The 14,736-nt window shown below is 45.3% G+C and overlaps 1 protein-coding gene and 1 pseudogene across 2 annotated transcripts; both read right to left on the bottom strand.

The window, feature by feature from the left end:
* Positions 1-928: 928 nt before the first annotated feature.
* LOC147456726 (uncharacterized) lies at positions 929-3,152 on the bottom strand. Its single transcript, XM_086515157.1, has 3 exons — positions 2,706-3,152; positions 2,424-2,624; positions 929-2,226 (listed from the first exon to the last, which is right to left on the bottom strand). The coding sequence occupies exons 1-3, from the start codon at positions 2,796-2,798 to the stop codon at positions 2,107-2,109; spliced, it is 414 nt and encodes a 137-aa protein (XP_086371283.1). The 5' UTR covers positions 2,799-3,152; the 3' UTR covers positions 929-2,106.
* Positions 3,153-6,889: 3,737 nt separating this feature from the next.
* LOC147456725 (chlorophyll a-b binding protein 1B-21, chloroplastic-like) lies at positions 6,890-14,570 on the bottom strand (annotated as a pseudogene). The gene is made up of 5 exons (XR_015188302.1): positions 14,337-14,570; positions 8,712-8,912; positions 8,055-8,130; positions 7,491-7,779; positions 6,890-7,157 (listed from the first exon to the last, which is right to left on the bottom strand). The product of XR_015188302.1 is annotated as a chlorophyll a-b binding protein 1B-21, chloroplastic-like (transcript).
* Between the last annotated feature and the right edge of the window lie 166 nt (positions 14,571-14,736).

Below are 14,736 nucleotides of genomic sequence, written 5' to 3'. Positions count from 1 at the left end.
TCAAACTATGTAAGGCATTTGATGTCCATCTAGTTAGCAGCTCTTGACATGAAACATTGGCCCTATTACCAACTAGCTCTCTTTGTTCATGTGACCTATGAAGACCAAGGGAAGGCGCGGGCCAAGGGGGCATGATGAGGGCTTCAGTATGAACTGAGAGATTCACTGTGGGAAAGTACAATGGCAATTGAATGTGTCTAGGGATTCCTGCTCTAGCAAGCCCTACAATAATTACACTATATGAGAAGTCCATATGTATGTATCAAGCTTGTGAGCAGAGAAAAAATCCATGACTCCAATTCCATAAAGATTGTATCTCTGACCAGAGTTGCCTCCTTGCAATCTACAGATTTCTGTACAAATGGCTGTGATCCACCTTAGGCACTGTGCCATTTATGCCTGAAACTACCATGACACAGAAGAGGAGACCTCCTGATACAAGCTCTTCGCATCGATGTCACAGAAAGCAAGTGAAGTCCTTTGCAAATTGCGCCTTATATGCCACGACCGTGTCTAGTTTCCAGCCTTCGAAAATCCAGGTTCCATTCTCATTCCACGGTGGGGAGCTTGGGTCTTGGACCACTTTAACAACACTTCAACACAATCTCCTAATTAAAATATGGATGCTCTATACACATAAGCATACTCTCCACATCTAATTAGGTGCTTTGCCTGTCAGGTTATGCAAGGCAAGGGTGCATAAGCCCAGGTGAAGGAAGCGATGAGAGAAGTCGAGGCGCCAGTAGAACGAGCCAGGAAGGTGGCAAAGCATGAAGTCTACAAGCAAGAGCCTCTCTCTCTCTCTCTCTCTCTCTCTCTCTCTCTCTCTCTCTCACACTCACACACACACACACACACACACACACACACACACACACGCATACACATCAGATAATATCTTGTCTTGCAGGTTCATGAGAGGATGAGAGAAGGGAAAAGAGGGTGTTGAAGTCATTTGAAGGAAGGTCATTGAAAAAGGCCTGGATATGGAGCTGATGCTGCTAGCGAGGCAAATCGGGCCTCCTACCTAGACTGTAAAGGAGTTACATGAATTCATCAATGGACTTTAGGTGACAGCTTCTGCAGTTACACCTGCAAACTGCAATAAAGTCTCAAGGCTTGTACAACCATTGCCTTGAATTTGATAATGCAAACACTTGATCATCCAATCCAACCCACAAAAGAGAGAACCTACAAAGTAGCACCTTGAGTAAAAAACACAAGCAATCAAAATGCTTCAGATAATTAAAGCAAGATATCTAACCTCGCCTCTCTCATCTTCACCTATTCAACAGAACAATATCCAACCAACATTCAAACACGTTCTCAATAACATCATCACAAACCATTCATTGAGCCCCAACTTGGATCCAAGAAAATAACCAGCATGACATGCATCTTGGCTCCCCGAACGGAATCCTTTTCGTAAAAATCAACCCCTGCACATGATAGCAGGCAAGCAAAGAAGAGCAGACTACGAGGGGCAACAATAATTAATTTATTTTTCGCCATCTCTCTACAATGCAAAATCAACATCCAGCTGGTCACACTAACGAGCATGCATAACTACACAAAAACATTTTTTAAATCAGGAGCTTGCAGTTTTTACTCGCCCAACAGAACACAAGCATGCTTGAAAGCAATCCTCGGTGCTAACATTAGCAAAAATATGCCGCCCATGGTCACTCGTGAGCATGCATTGCAATAGAAACATCTTGGACTAGAGACGTGTTTTGACCTTCCCAACACAAAGCAACCATGGTTAGGAAGGCTCTTCAGCAAAAACCTCAAACTGATGGAAGCTTGCCATCATGCTTACAATAGCCAAACAGCGTGCAGTTCTCAATTGGGAACCAAGATCTCCACATAAGGGCCACAAAGACGTTACCTCCCCTCCACAGATACTCAGTGTCGCGGTTGCCTTCTTGCTCATGCCAAGCAAATCTGCAAAACAACCCCATCCAAAGCTGGTACATGTGTGTGGTTGAAGTGTTGGTACAGTGCTCAATTTGCAAAAATTTCAAAACACAGGGGCAATCACCGTACTAAGAAGTTATTAGCCCCATAACTATGACCACCAAAAACTTGCTGCGGGAGAGGAACTGATCAAGATAGTCGATAGACAAGGCGGTTGTCAAGGGGCCAAAATTGTAGAAACCTCAAACCTTCATCCTCGCAAGCTTTGCTAAGTAAAGAAGTGCAAGAAAATACAACTCTTGCAGAAGCCTGAACAAAGAAAGGGACGATTTAAACAAGCAAGACTATGAGGAGTATGGACAACAAACAAGCAAAACACCCACTCAAACAAGGCCATAGTGCACCCTACATATTCAAAAGATAATGCACAACTGCATTGTGAAAAAATATTGTAATGCTGATATAGATGTTTGGAAAGTGGACCCAAACATTCCCTATGCACATACAAGGAGTTGGGAGACGACCAGCTTGGACTGCAGGAGGTGGAGGTTGAGGGGTGGTGCCAGGATTTGATGGCGAAGAGATAGATCTAGTAGCTTGAGGGCGAGGGAGACATGCCTGAAGGAGCTCAAAGGTTTTGGCCATGACTTGCTTATAAATTGCTTATAAGCTGGTACTTCATCAGTTGAATAGAGGTAACAGTTTTGCTATCATCAGACTTAGAAGAACCAGCTATGGGAGTTTGTGTTCTTCTTTCCATTGAAACCTCCAAGACTAATTCAGCCTACATCTTGGCGAGCACTGAGACCTCCAAGATCAGTTCTCAAAATGCCCAATGCAATCCTTTTAAGCAAGAAGTCCATAACTTGCACCAGCGCCATCGATTCTCCTCATAACCTCCTGTTGATCCATTGTGGCACTTCGTTTTAATGAGCTCCATCTTGGAGAGAGAAGTTGGAGCACCTTTGCTCGGCTTCCCTCAATCAGCAACGGGCTGGTAATCCCTCGCATGTTGCAACCAGGTGCATGTGTACGATGCCTGCGTCGGGGCCGAATCCACATGGAGCCCTTGATTGCGTGCACTACATTGCCCTGCCTGCCGCCACGGTGTCTGCATTCACCCTACCCCGCCGTCCCTAATTGCCGTCTACTCTACGCACCACCAAATTCACACACCTCGCTGATAGTGGATTCACACACTCTTTGTCTGGGACACGGAGTCGGGACAATATACTCGAGATCGGTATTAAAAGTTGAGATCTTTGTTGTGGTGACCTTCTCATCATGATTCATTGGTTTGACGCACTTCACTTTTCCTGAGTCCTTAATGCATCACTGCTACTAAGTACTTATTGCATCGCTAACCAATCAAATTTTTTTCTCCCAACATTTATATTTCAAAACTCAAAAATCCATCATGAGATTTACACACTCTTCATTTCAATGAGTGCCCACTATCTTATTTCAACCAATCAATAGTTTTGACCTATCAAAAATTGCTTAAAAATACAGCTGAACCTTTTTCCGATTTTAGCCAGCAAAAAGAGAAGGCAACGCTATAGCCTTTGCCCTTTGGACAGACCAAAAAGCCATAAATTTGTTACCCGTTCTTGGCCTTTCAGCATGTTGCGCCGACTCGGAAGGCCAAGCAATAGATTCCGAAGCCTTGTGAGATCATGAAAAAAACCTTGTGAGTTTACCGGTTCTTGGCCCGTCAACATACCGCGTCGGCGCGGAATGTATTACAGTAGAGTCTTCAGAGATTTGAACGCTAAGTCATGACTCATGAGGAAATCGACCCACTCTATATCTAATACTAAATGAACCACCCTGTATGGTTCTGTCCTTTTTCGCATCGACGTAGGATAGATTTCGCATGCTTTTTTGATATTGAGTGCTCTGCATGCATCAGTAGTTAAGAAGGTTTACTTTGCGCCCATGGATTGTGATGCCATGTTTTTCTCTCTTGCTTGCGCTTTGCTGTTCCTCTCTCTACCTGCTGCAGACGATCCTCGCGTTGAGCTCCTGCTAGAGGATGTCAGGGCTTAGTTCTAACTAAGCCTCATGTGACCATGCCCTTAGTTATTCATTCAACCTCCCAATTATGCCTTTAACTTCGCAACAATGCCAAAATCGGCATGGTGACAAAGGGTGGCATAGTTATTCAATTAATGTTCTTTTGTGCGTGTGATCAAGAATGGGGCTTAGTTCAAATCACAAATAACTAAGCCTCCCGTGAGCCATAATCAGCGGGAGACTCTAGCTATGTGATCGATGCTCGCTTACTCAGGAACGAGTCCTTGATTTTTGCCTCCAGAGTGCTTGTGCTTCAGTAGCAGTAGTAGGTTCTATATTACAAGTAGGGGGTATCGGATGAAAGAAATTCAAAAAATCATGCACTAGCTCCAAGTGGAAAAGGGAAGGGTGGGAAAAATAAATCATTAGTGGAAGGGGGGCAAGGCACATCTCTCATACGAAGATTTCCAGTCAGACTTTGCTGGAAAATATTCTCTCTATGTGTGTGTGTGTGTGTGGTGTTGTTGTTGTTGTTGTTGGAGTCTAGAGTGGAGGCAAGGTACGATACATCTTTCTCTCTCTCTCTCTCTCTCTCTCTCTCTCTCTCACGAGCAAAGATTCTCTCTCTCTCTCTCTCTCTCTCTCTCTCTCTCTCTCTCTCTCTCTCTCTCTCTCTTTTATCTATCTATCTATGACAATGTCGCATGACCAGTAGACTATAGGAGAGGGGATAGACACATCTCTCTCTCTCTCTCTCTCTCTCTCTCTCTCTCTCTCTCTCTCTCTCTCTCTCTCCCGAAACTCATGTCAACGAGCACATGTGGCAGGGCTGTGTGATAGGGCTTGACATAGTGTGTATGCATGCCTATTTGTTGGAGGAAGAAGAGGAAATATTTGGCAGGGGCAGCCAAGGGGAAGCATATGAGCAAGGTGAGGGAGGGCAATAGAGACATGGGGGGTGGAGGGGCATGGATGTGGGGCACTTGAACAAAGGAGGATAGAGGAGTCAGGCGTGGGCAGGGACGAAGCTCATGGAGAATTGGGAAGGTTGCGTGTAGACGTAGCCAAAAGAGGTGGGGGACTTAATAAAAAATCCAATAATTCTCTTTATTTTTGCTCGAAAAACGACACGCTCGGTTTTTTTTGCCTGATGTCTGGAATTCCTCGATGTTGTATACCAATACAATCTTGAATTTTTTAAAAGAATGCTTCTTAAGCTTCACATCTTCAACAACTTAAACTACTAAATATCCTCACTTTCAAAGTCACTAGGTGCTATACTTTTCTTCAACACGACGCTTGAGAACGATCGCCAGTTTAGGAAGGGGAAGCCCTTCTATGAAACAAGAGCACATACGAAGTAGATATGGAGTATTTTGAGAAGGATGGAATACTAAGATGATGCGAAGGAATTATGAAGCATTTGTTTCAGCAAGTCATGACAATTGTCAAATTATTTTTAAGCCAAAACCCACAATGTAAATACTATTATAAGTAGTAAACCCGCAATGCAAATACTCCCAACATGAAATTTCATGCTATTATAAGTAATAAACGGCCTCAACAAAGAGTTCCAAATTGTGAGTCACACTACCATAGTGACTAAAGAGCTTCTAGTTTATGTCAAGGTATGTATTCTAGTGCAATGGGCACTGCGTTATGAATGGGCAAAGACACTAGGATCATGTTTCATTCCATTGGAAGAAAAATCCAGACAAGTCTAAAGGAGAATATACGATAAAACTAGGATTACATACATAGGGTAGTAACCAAAAGGTATCACAAAAAAGGAAAAAAAATATACGCTCCTAGCTATGAAGAGATTACCTAAACATACTAATTTTCCATTTTCTCCTTGCAATGTCCAAACATACTACATTCAACATTTACTTTTAGCACACTTTCTAAGCTTCTTAGCAGAATGCTATTCACACAATTATGACAGAGTAAAAAGTAACTCCTTGTATGTGGAACTACCTCTTTCATGTGCTACTAGTATGGCTTGAATCTCAAGGATAGTGGAAAAGTTGAAGTAGAGGGTGCCTTCAAAGGGGTCTTCCACCTACACACCCGTGCGCACCTCAATGCCTCTGACTGTCCGACTTATTTTTCTATTTGGACCTCCTCTTCTTGCCTTTTCTACATCTAATCTTACCTTTACCTTTGCTAGTATCTAGTATCTCTCGACTCAATTGAGGTTGTCTCCTGCTTTGTAGCCTACTTTCCCTTGGAGGACACCCTTATAATGCACTCAACAGCCATATGCTCTTTCCTTATAGTTCATAGGGCTCCTAGACAGAACTACATTAGTCTACTCTCATACAATACTATTTCCTAGCCAAAAATGATCTCTCTCATATACATACATACAATAAGAAGATGTACAATTTCTACTACACATGTCCTCGAGTTAGTAAACAGAGAAGCTTTCCCCATGTAAATTAGAGATGAGTGAGATCAAAAAGAGACTTAACAAACGGACTCTACCTTTGAGGGGAACTAGCAACCCTTCATTAGGTGGCACACCAAAAAAATAAGGTTGCCCACTTATTTTCTCTACAATGGGAATTGGGGCGCACACACACACACACACACACTTACTTTCAACTTTCTAAGAAAGTTAGATTCTATATAGCCATTAATCATAGTTTTATATAGCCATTAATCATAAAAATTCATCATTGCATTTAACCCCCATAGTGAAAATCATCACAAGAAGTGTATAGTGGTAAAGTATCACCTAGCCTTCAGCACCAGGAAGGCTCATAAGAGCTTCACCATCATCAATAAAATTCATAGTAGTACAAGATGCACAAACATTCAAGTGACACATCCCATGAAGTAGACGCAACACAGAACCAACATGTCAAAGGATGCCCAAGTTGCTTCAGAAAATTCAAAGCTGGCATAAAACCATACACACTCGTATACTAAGCAAGCCTAGATAAATGTACAGCTTCCATATGCAGAATCCATATAATTACATTAGTGTCATCTTACATATCACAAATCATAGTAGCCCCACATAGATAATAACTTGTGCATTTCATGACTACCATGTGCATGTGCACAGATTTACAGCACACTTCTCGGGATGACAATCTCGGCAATGTTCTTGTGCCATGGGTCAGCAAGATGGGTAGCAAGGTTCTGGAGAGGACCAGCTCCAGGGTATGCAGCAGCTTGGACAGAAAATCCGACGAATGCAAGGATAGCCAAGCGACCTACAAGAATATATCAACATGAGACCTCATTCTATTCAGTGCTGAAATCCTTTTGGGGGTTGTGACTCGTGAGATGGAATCCTCCCCCCCGCCGTCCCCCAAACCTCTTCTCACTACTGCATGACACACCAAAATCCCACCCTACTGTATATGGCAAACCCTTACCATTATGACGACCAGCAACAACAAAATCATCGAACTTTGTGAAAGCTTAACATGATGAGCATGCACAGTTTTGAACTCATGATGAGCATGCACAGTTTTGAACTCATGATGAGCATGCACAGATCTGAAAAGGCATAAAGAGGGAGACCAAGAGTTGCAGAAACTAACCATTTTTCACTTCCTTCACCTTGTACTCCTCGAACTTTTTGGGGTCCGTGGAGAAACCAAGAGGATCAAATGGGCCCCCGGGGTACTTCCGCTTCTCAAGGTCCTTCTCATCATTTCTTAGGGCCTCAGAAAAGGCAATGGCAAAAGCTTCTATGGCAAGAATGAATGGCATATTACCCCATGGAACAGGGTAACCCAAATAGGTAGCCTGGCCCCCTGATGTGGCTGCCCATTGTTGAGCCTCCACCCAATTGCCCAAGCCTAGAGCTTCTGGGATCAACACTCCAGGCTGCACATCAGTAGATTTTCCACAAGATTAGTGCATACATGAAATAAAGCTTCAATTCAAAGCCCAAACTCCAAAAACACCTTCAGAAAGTCAGAACAAGAGAATAATTAGCAAGTGCAATTGTGTGCATGCACATGTTTGTCACATAGACTTAGCTATTTAAACAACATCACTAACCACATGCGCATGACCAGATGAACTAAGCTAGAATTTAAGATTGCAACCAGGCAAACTTAAATAATCACTGCTTGCAAGCACAAAGCTTGAGTACTGACCACAGCAAGCATGGCCCATCTCCAGTGGATAAGCTCGGACTCCTTGAAAAGGCCGAGGGGATCGAAGCCAAAGTCCCTGCAACACACAAACAGAGTGATCTCGATACAAGTCTCAGAGACCCCATTCAATCCTGCATGGGCAAGATCTACCAATAGAGATATGTACTGCTGGTGTAAAATTTGAGGCAAGTTAGATTGTACTTAAGCAAGAGGTCCACCATGCGCCACCCATCAGACATACATGCAACATATGTGGAAACTGAAGAAACTGCTGTCATACACAAATGAACTTGCTAGCACAGAGCTTCTATTATAGAACCCCTCTGGGAGTGATGACTGCATTTGATGCACAAATTCTTGTATTTATAATACATACTTGCTTTTAAGGCACATAGACAACAGCATATGTGTATGTGGTGATCAAGAGGTAAAGGAACACATGTCCCACAGCTTTGAGATTAGCGCTTGATCCTATGTAGCGTGCAGCAGCATGTATTATGTTCAATAACCAGCCATGAAAGCTGCAATAAACACATGAAGCAGCTGATGAGGAAGCTGAAAGATCCATGTGGAGTCTTATGCACTTCCATTGCGTGTGTGAGAGTGTGAGTGTGCGTTTGCTGGTGTTTGGGGGGGGGGGGGGGGGGGGGGGGTTACCCGAGGGACGAACCATCAAGGTGGGCGGGGCGGGGCTGCCCAGGAAACCACTCTGAGGACACGGAGAGCCGAGACCCATTTGAGGCAAAGCCGCTCACCCGCAGGTGTGAAAGCAGGGGAACCCAAAAATTTGGACCTTGTGAGGCGCGAGGAGATAGCCTGCGCACATGCAGGGTCCCAGCCAGTCTCAGCAGCCTGAATCTGCACCGACGGATATCACCCACTTCGCGCACATGCCGTAGCGGCAGTAGCAACACCGGCCTGCCATTGGTCGTTAGTGTGCGCACATGCCAGCTAACCAACATGCGGTGAGTTAGATGACGTTGACGCAGACCATGTTGCAGAGTTTGGACGCATGTTGCGAGCGTCATCTACCATCGTTAGGTAGCCACCGCTTTGCTACCATTGCAAATGGCTAGGGGAGGGCACGCACTTTCCGTCAAAAGTGGTAGAGAAACGTTCAAGAAGCGATCTGCTACATTCCAAAAAAGTGGCGGGGCAGCATGGAATTTGCATCGGCCGGGATGTTGTGGTTGGTGCATGTGCGCACCCTAAGAGAGAGGGCACACTTCATTCTTGGCGACGAATTTCTCTGTGTATCCTTGCTCTTCATCTCTCTCTGTTTCCCAACATTCTTACAAGTTATTCTTACAAGGAGGGGGAGAGAGGAGGGGGGGGGGATCTATCTGAGAGAGAGAGAGAGAGAGAGAGAGAGAGGCATCTATCTGGGATTCCCTCTATTGAGCGATTTTTTTATTTTCTAGGATTGGGTACCCCATAATCTAGCCCAGATAGGGCCATCTTTCTCCCTTGCCTCCCATTGGCCTCCTTGTGGATGATTTTTTCATTGCCATAAAGCAAAGAAGTAGAATGTCACTGCCCCCAAAACAATAACATTTTTTAATTTTATTTTTAGCAATCTCAGTCTGAGCCAGGGAGTTCCAACAAAGAGAGATGCCATGTAGCAGCAAATACCACATCCGGCATCTCACTGGCCGGAATCCCATGTTGTAGAAGAGAGAGAGAGAGAGAGAGAGAGAGAGAGAGAGAGAGAGGGGGGGGTTAACGTTCAATTTTTTTACCAAACGTTCAATTGGGAGAGAGGAGAGAGGGGAGAGAGGGGTTTTAACTGCCGCCCCATGTTCCTACACATAGGTATTAATGGATGCCAAACGAGTGCCAGAGGTTTGAATGGGTGCCAGTTGAGAGACAGAGAGAGGGGTTGTAAATGTTTCTCTCTCTCCTTGCTCCATGTAGGTCTCTCTCCCCTTGCTCTATGCAGGTCTCTCCCTTGGCCAGGCGACTCTCTCTCTCTCTCTCTCTCTCTCTCTCTCTCTCTCTCTCTCTCTCTCTCTCTCTCTCTCTCTCTCTCTATACATGGACGGAATCTACCGACGCCTATGCACTGAAGACCCGGGGCGACCTCTAGAGGAGCTAACTACTATACTGACACATACATTACATGAGGCAGCAGCAGAAGCATACCCACACACCCAGCCTGAGCAGAACCGCCGATCTGGGAGCATGCCTCAGAACAGCTGGTACGATGAGGAGTGCCGCCAGATTAGAGCTAGACTTCAGAGGGAGGTGTTGTTGGGGGACATCACTCACAGACAGTCACAGATGAACTTCCGACGCCTGGTGCGGCGGAAGAAGAGGGCTTTTTTGGCTCGACTCGCGCAAGATCTATATCAGCTATTCTTGAGTCAAGACTCGCGCGAGGCATGGCGGCTCTTTCATGAGCAGTCCCCCCCCCCTGCTATTTCCTCCACAGAGACCCGGGGTCAGTACGCATCATCTCTGTACACAGTACCTAGACAGCCGCCCCTCCCCAACCCCCCTGATCCATGCCCCCACACATGTGTCTTTTTCACCGCTGAGATGGTGAAAAAAGCTATTGAGAAGATGAAGACCAGGAGAGCATATGATCATGAGGGCCTAGTCGTTGAGCATTTCATGCATGCCAAAGACTTACTAGCAGAGCTTCTAGCAGTTATGTTCAACCGTGCCATGTGTGAGGGCCTACCGGACACTTGGAGCCTATCTACGATCGTACCTATCTTCAAATCAGGAGACCCCATGAAGCCTGGGAACTATCGCACTATTATGATTGGGCACACACTGGCAAGATTGTATGCATCCATTCTTGAGCAACAGCTGAGTAAATGGGCAGAGAGGGAAGGACTGTGGGCAACTGGGCAGGCGGGGTTCAGGAGAGGCTTCTCTACTCTTGACCACATCTTGACACTCAGGGCCATCATCGAGGAAGGCAGATCGCATAGGAGACGGATCTAATGTAGCTTTGTGGACTTCCGCAAAGCTTTTGACACAGTACCCAGAGCTAGATTGATGCGCAGATTACAGGAAATAGGAGTACCCACAGAGCTCATTTGGGGGATCATGGCATTATACAGATCAGTAGGAGGGCATGTACGCACCCCGGAGGGACTCTCAATACCGGTTCACTCCACTATTGGAGTGAAGCAGGGTTGCCCGCTCTCTCCTACTCTTTTCGGTATGTATGTGGATGAGGTTTCTGACTACATTGACAAGGACGGGGATAAAGGTGCATAGTTGGCAGGGACATGGATTCCACTTTTGTTATATGCGGACGATATTGTGTTGATCTCCGAATCCCCAGAGGGAATGCAACGCCAATTGGATGCTTTGCATACGTTTGCCCACGAAAGTGGTTTGTCTGTCAACCTTGGTAAAACCAAGGTTATGGTGTTTAATACCACTCCACAATGGATCAGGAGATCAGCACCTACATTCACATATGGCCAGGAGACTGTGGAGTACATACGCTTACACTTACCTTGGAGTGGTTTTTACTGGACCCACATTCTCACTCAGAAGAGCAGCAGAGAACAGACTGACTAGAGCCCACGCAGCATTGGGAAGATTAGAGAGGATGTGTTCGCAGGTTCAGTTTCAGGAACCCCGGACGAAGCTCTGGCTTTTTGACACCTTGGTGGCCTCAGCATTGCTCTATGGGGCTGAGATATGGGGACCTTCATTGGATCACCACGGGAGGCCGGGTCGCACAGACGGATGGGGGAACATGGAGAAACCTCTCGTCTCTACGATCTCGCGGCTCATTAGAGCCAAGGCATCAGTACCACGGGCCATTATTCGAGCAGAGCTGGCGGCTCCCCCACCAGTGGTAGAGGTGCTCACCAGATTAGTCTCCTTCATAAACCGCACATGGGAACTTCCCAGAGACAGATATGCTCGCATAGCACTTGAGTCCTCTCGACAGTTAGCCATGCAAGGAGATACAACATGCTGGTATGGGGAGATGACATCATGGTTTCAGGCGCATGGGTTCAGCATAGACAGGCTGCCACCATTCCAGTACTCATTGGATGCACCATCTCTCATTCTTACACTGTCGGAGATCACCAACCTCATCCGCCAAGACCTGACCCAGCTAGACACCAGGAGGACATGGATACAACCAGCACAAGAACTGGGCACGAAGATGGTTTTCTACAGAGACCACCTTCTCCAGCTTACGGAAGATGGTTTTGTGATGAGACCCAGATACATGGATACCCACCTGTCTCATGGGATACGATGTGCTATTGGCCAGTTACACACATCGTCTCACCAGCTGCGGATTGAAACCGGGCGATACAGCGGAGTACCAATAGAGGCCAGGACATGCCCCTTGTGTAACATGGAACCTGAGACAGAGATGCATTACACATGCCGCTGCCCAGTCTACTACGAGATACGAGGCCGCTTCCATTGCTTGTTCAGAGAGGGTTTTGGACCACTCTCAAGAGTAATGGGATACGAAGATCAAAGATGCCTGGGTTTGTTCTTGCTCGAGCTGCGCAAACACAAAGAGAGCCCGATGAATGGCGAGGCTAACCAGTCTCAAACACGGATTACAGACTTCTTCAGAGCAGACACGGGACAGCTGCAAGAGCAACCCCCACAGCAGAGCTCCACCCCGTCTCACACCAGAGGCACACTGATTGATCGAGTGATTGAACTGGGGAAATCCAGGTGCCCACGACTGCGCAAGACTACACAGCATCGAAGGAGGCTACGTCAAAAGATTCAGAGCACTCTGGCCAGGCATGCACGACGCCCGATCAGACTACTAACCATGGAGGAAATTGATGAGATTCGCCAATGACCAATGCTGGATCTTTTGTGATTCAACTATCCCAGCTAGCCGCCCATTTTTGTTTAGTTTTCGGCTTAATTCACATCGACCAGTCTAGAATCCCATAATATATATCTTTGTTTTGTACTGTTGATTAGGTTATTTTGTTACTCTGACTTTGTATCAGATCCACCACTTTGTAACTTTTTGGTCTCATAGGTCACTATGGCCTTTTGAAGACGTTAATATAACATTTCATTTCATTTCATTTCTCTCTCTCTCTCTCTCTCTCTCTCTCTCTCTCTCTCTCTCTCTCTCTCTCTCTCTCTCTCTCTCTCTCTCTCTCTCTCTCTCTCTCTCTCTCTACGTACTGCATTTCAACCCAGTGTGTACTGCACTTCAACCCGGTTGTGCCCACAACATCCAAACGAGAAGGCAACGATTGTTGACCCCGCAGGTAAGCAGCTCCAATGACAGGCATCATCTTTCCATTTGTAACTTGGATTCCAAGATGCCTAATCTCTTCCCACACATCCAGTTCGGGTTGCATGTGTGCTCCAATTCAATGTTGCTATTTGTATGAAATTTTCCCTTTATCTCTCTCCCTTGGATCTCCTCTAGTCTCATCATACCCCTCCGAGCTCCCTTCTCTCTCCTCTCTCTACCTTCATCCCTTTTCTCTCTCAGCAACACGGCTCCCGCTCCCTCCCTCTCCCTCTCCATCAAGACTAGCACAACAAAGACACACACACACACACACACACACACACTTATCTAGCTGACAAGTTGTTGACTAACCATTGGCTGACATCTTCCTCTTTTGGTGTGCTAACATAGAGCTGCTAATCTCTAAAAATGTTTCACCGAGTATCTAGAGAAGACCACATGGAATTGCTCATAATACCAAATATGTACCAGATGTATACCACACCCACACACACACCCTTGCTTATTAAATATAGATACTATTCGCTATTTCGGCCCCTCTCCATTCAAGACTTTTGCCTCACTCTATGAGCTGACAGTGTCTATTTTTATATTTATGCTAAGACGGTATTCTGGAAGTCCTTGTGGGATCCCGGGCATTGGCTTGATCCTAACAATGAGGTCACATCAAGTTTGTTACTATTTTGGCTCATCCCTAATTGGGATTCTCATCGACCATGTGCACATCTGGTTTTAACCTAAATAGAGATCGGGCAGGCAATAGATTTGAACTATAACTCTCTGAGTCAATTCACATAGGGTGGATGCTCATAATGGAGTCAATAAAGGTGGGTGCTTCATGATGGACCCTCTATTTTGGCGTACTGTACCTCTATTTTGGCGTACTATAGCCAAACCCCAAACATTAATTCCCCGTTTCCATTCATAAACTTCATGTTGCGGGTCTGGAGTATGTGCTTGGAATGGTAATTCTTACATGTTTTTGCTTTCCATTTCAAATAGCGGTGAATAGAACCCACATCTAACAAACTGGTACATCTGAAAATCAGAGTTAATACCTTATCCTTTGCAAATCTCCATCCAATGGGTGTAGCTACACATGCTCCTTGTAATTGAAGTATATCTATCCAATTATAGCTATATGTTCTCGTGTCACATACAACACATTTATTAGCAACTGCACCAAACCAGTACGACTGGTAATCCAAGGCTTTTAACACAAACCCACACTCCTCTCTAGAAATGTTTATCCCTCCATCTAGATCTAATGTGTATAGGAGGGTTTCCTGCATTATACGGTTCATAAAGCTTTTTTGTATACAAATAAGTATGCCCAGATTCGGTGGTTTAAAAATGTACACTTTATTTATCCACCTCCTCATGTTTGGTACCTAAAGATGCAACTATATATAGGCTCTCTTTAAAGCAATTCACACACACACACACACACAACTATTT

The sequence above is a fragment of the Adiantum capillus-veneris genome, chromosome 6 (genome assembly GCF_014529385.1).
Source record: "Adiantum capillus-veneris isolate H3 chromosome 6, ASM1452938v2, whole genome shotgun sequence".
Classification (NCBI taxonomy): Eukaryota; Viridiplantae; Streptophyta; class Polypodiopsida; order Polypodiales; family Pteridaceae; genus Adiantum; species Adiantum capillus-veneris.
This window is presented reverse-complemented; position numbering and strand designations above follow the sequence as displayed.